Genomic DNA, 3,996 nt, shown 5'->3' on the forward strand with positions numbered 1-3,996 from the left:
AAAGTTTAGATGTTTGTTAATGTTTGTAGCCTAAACTGCTGAACGGATCTGGATGAAATTTGGAATAGACCATCCCCCCTTCCCCATAACTTAGCCCCCCATTACTGTCAGCAAAGGAACCATAGCTCGTTTAAAATAATGTTCATTACATTTACCTCATTTCAATTGGATTAGTACATAATTTTTTAATATACACTAATTCCATATTTTCGGGTAAAATATGGTGAGAATTTCTGGTTCTGTTACTCACCATACATATGGTGAGAGGCGGTGTTGGGTCGTGACGTCACCGTGTTCATCGTACCCGTGTGGTGGCCGTGCATACCCATCCTGTTATGGATATACATAGATGTAGTGAATGGATATACATAGATGAAGTTAATGGATATATATAGATGTAGTTAATGGATATATACAGATTGACTTTGATAGAAATCATTATAATTTTTTTAAATTGTTTAAAATATAAAATTTTGTAAATATAATATATCAAATATGTATAATTAATGTTACATGATTTAAATAAATATATAAAATTTTAAATTTGGAATAAAAAAGAATGGAAAGTGGTAATGGTGCCAGGTGAAGGGATTTATATGATACTTGGATATCCTTTACTCTTACCTAAAAGGATTTTTTGGATTTTTTTGTTGATATTTATAGGTAGTGTTAATTTTGTTAATAAATGTTATGGTTTTACCTGGGTAGAGGTACCGGCGGTAGTGTCGGATATCCACCGAACATGGCAGAGGAGGGACGGGTGGCCATTGTCTGCGCAGGGTCGGGCTGCTGGAACGAAATTATTATTAAAAAAAAAATAATATTACAATATTTGAAGCTATTTTACTAAATTTTAATCTATAAACCAAAGTTTTATTATATTTAGTAACTATTAATGGATTTCCTAAGAAAAAAGATAAAATACCCATATTTTTTGAACACCATGTATTGGAAATGATAACGAAAACCCTGTTTTTTTTAAATTCCCGTCTTTGTGGTCTTTAGCTGAGTTTGTTCCGGATAATCTCCGAAACGGGTGGACCATTTTTCGCGATATTTTGACAGAGATGTAGCTGATACATACGGGAATGTTATAGATTAGTTTTTATTATATTTCAGTACTTTAGTAAAACTCACCGCATAATGGTTCGCCTGCGCCATCGCTTCAGCTATTTGAGCCCAGCGCATGCGTTCTTCTAACGATACCTGGAATATACAATAAGTAAGTGCATTTCATGGTGGAGAGGTATAGTATTAGGATGGCGTTTCGTGCGTCCATTTTAAAACACACACACCTTAACTACTGCGTATCTATACTATTATAATAAAGCGTAAACACACACTTCTCTGTTGCCTAAGATGTCAGTAATTACAGCATATTTTCGAATAACTCTTTTTTTTAAAAAAAGCCCTACACTTACGTCACGCTTCAGGCTATATATTTTAACGCCATTAATCTTGGGGGTAAATATTTTGGATAAGAACCCAAATGTGGGAAAGAGACCATAAATTGCTGCCAACATCAAGGAAGCAAGGTTGACATCGTGTCATTTTGACATTTGCAATTGATAATTTGACAAATGTGAACAATGAAATGATTTTTTTATAATTTCATGCGGATGAAGTCGCATGGGAACAGCTAGTTATTATATAAAATCTGAAGGTTACAGACTTACTGCTAATGACTATCGGACTGCCTCATTGCGGGAAATACATAGCCTTTTTATAACATTGGACTGATGATGTAGTCTTTTATACCAATAAGGACTTTATAACAATAGGAAGGGGAAATATCTTTATTTGCGTCTATGGGCAGCGGTTCTTCGCCTTTTCGGCGAGGTAATTGCTTACTCGTGTCCCAATGTTATAACGTCTAAAAATATATGTCAAGATTTTAAATAATAAAGGATTTTGCAGTTGACTTGTAATCTACAGATCCTGTAAAACTTTGTCATGTAACAATGTGATTGTAGATTTTCTAATTTCCTATGTAGACTAGCTGTGCCCGTGCGACTTCATCCGTATAAAATTATGAAATTTTTATTTTATTGTTTACATTTGTCAAAATACCAATTACCTTTCTATGGCCATTTTGCTTCCTTGATGTTGGCAGCAACTTATGGTCTCTTTTCCACATTATGGTTTTTATCCAAAATATTTACCTCCTAAGTTTAATAGCATGAAAATATATAGCCTAAAGCGTGACGTAAGTGTAGGGCTTTTTATTAAAAAAAAAGGATTATTTAAAAATATGCTGTGATTGCTGACATCTTAGGCAACAAAGAAGTGTGTGTTTACGCTTTATTATAATAGTATAGATAATTTACCCGACGTTCTTAGTGCGAAGGAAAACATGATGCATGCAGATATTGGTGAAGAAGTTGAAAGATATGCGTGAAGTTAACCCCCTATGGCCAAATTACCCTCAACTTAGCCTCCTACCCCTTGAGCCTGCCACCTTTTACTAAGTGGTAGGCATGCTGTAGTTCCGGCGCGCTTATTCCAAGGGAATTTTGGGGAGTATGGTCCGTTCCCAGAGGAACTGCTAGAGCTGGCGGCGGAGGAGTGCTAACAGCATACCATCAGTAGGAGGAACCAGAGGTTTGCCCCATTATGGCGAAAATCTCATTTAATTAAGCGTCCTTCAGTGCGCGGAATATACGTAAAGTATTACCCTCTATATGTATAGAGCGTCGGTGGCTCAGTGGTCTAAGCACTTGACTTGTAATCTACAGGTCTTGGGTTCGAATCCCGCTGTACCAATGTGATTTTAGATTTTTCTTATGTATATAATTTACCCGACGTTCTTACGGTGAAGGAAAATATCGGCGAAGAAATTCAAAGATATGTGTGAAGTCAACCCGCAGTACAGCGTGGTTGACTATGTCCTAGTCACCCCTTAGGGTAAGCTCCGAGCCCCTCGGTGGGGAGGTATCAGGTGGTGATGATGATGAAATATAGATACCTGGTAGGGGGGTTGTCCGACAGGCGGTGTCTTGATAGTGTTAGAAGCCATGTAGTTGAAGACAGGCGAGCCCATGCCCGCAGCCTTCTGCTCACGAGACCATTTGCGACTGAAAGAAATAAACCATTCATTAATTACCACATAAATAAATTAACTACCTCCTAATATAAATGCGAAAGTTTGTTAAAGTTAGCTTAAAATGCTGAACAGATCTTGATTGTAATAGATGTAGAGGATATTCTGGAAGGACATATTGGCTACTAACTATTTTTTTTAAATTTCATGCAGATAGAGTCGCGGACGAAAGATAGTATTATAAATGTGAAAGTTTAGATGGATGGATGTTAGAATTTGCCCCCTAAAAGGCTGAACGGATTTTGATAAAATTTGGCATAATCCAGAAGAACACAGACTCCTTTTGATCTCCATAGTTACAGTTCTCGTGGGATACATTATTTTTCGTCATATCTTATTGAAAATACACATATAAAATGAGAAGTAACACATGACACAATCTCTTTGTAACCTAAACGGCTGAAAGGATCTCGATAATTGTGATAGATGTAGAGGAATCCAGAAGAACACAGGTTTATTGATCCTGATAGTTACGGTTCCCATGGGATACATCATTTTTTCGTCATATCTTATTGAAAATCACACATAAAAAGTAAGAAGTAACGCATGACAGGATCCCTGAAAACTGTCAGATTACCAAAATTCATAGTTTTTCATAGGATGTGGCAAGCCAGTGACTTACCTCCAGGACAGTAGGGCGGCCAGCGTGAGCGCGATGACGAGCGCGGCGGCGAGCGAGGCGCCGACCGCCACGCCGACCACCTCGCCGTCCACCTCGCACGTCGACCCGTAGTACCCGGACGAACAACTACACCCATATTAGTCACTATATCGACTAAAGTGGACATTTCTGCTTATATCTCGGTAGAAGTGAGAAAAGCTATCAGCCCCCTTAGAGCGTACACTTTTGATTAGGGGCTGTCCATATATTACGTCATTCTAAATTAGGGGGGGGG

At 37.8% G+C, this 3,996-nt stretch overlaps 1 protein-coding gene across 1 annotated transcript in view; it reads right to left on the bottom strand.

The window, feature by feature from the left end:
- The window catches only part of LOC106101277, a 30,203-nt gene that overhangs the window by 891 nt on the left and 25,316 nt on the right, over nt 1-3,996 (bottom strand). The window contains exons 13-17 of the mRNA XM_013280443.1: nt 3,723-3,848; nt 2,966-3,074; nt 1,138-1,206; nt 701-786; nt 251-330 (exon numbers count right to left, since the gene is read on the bottom strand). Of these exons, the coding sequence (XP_013135897.1) occupies nt 251-330; nt 701-786; nt 1,138-1,206; nt 2,966-3,074; nt 3,723-3,848 (470 nt within the window). The remainder of the gene's footprint in view (nt 1-250; nt 331-700; nt 787-1,137; nt 1,207-2,965; nt 3,075-3,722; nt 3,849-3,996) is intronic.

This window comes from Papilio polytes, unplaced genomic scaffold (genome assembly GCF_000836215.1).
Source record: "Papilio polytes unplaced genomic scaffold, Ppol_1.0 DF823991.1, whole genome shotgun sequence".
Classification (NCBI taxonomy): Eukaryota; Metazoa; Arthropoda; class Insecta; order Lepidoptera; family Papilionidae; genus Papilio; species Papilio polytes.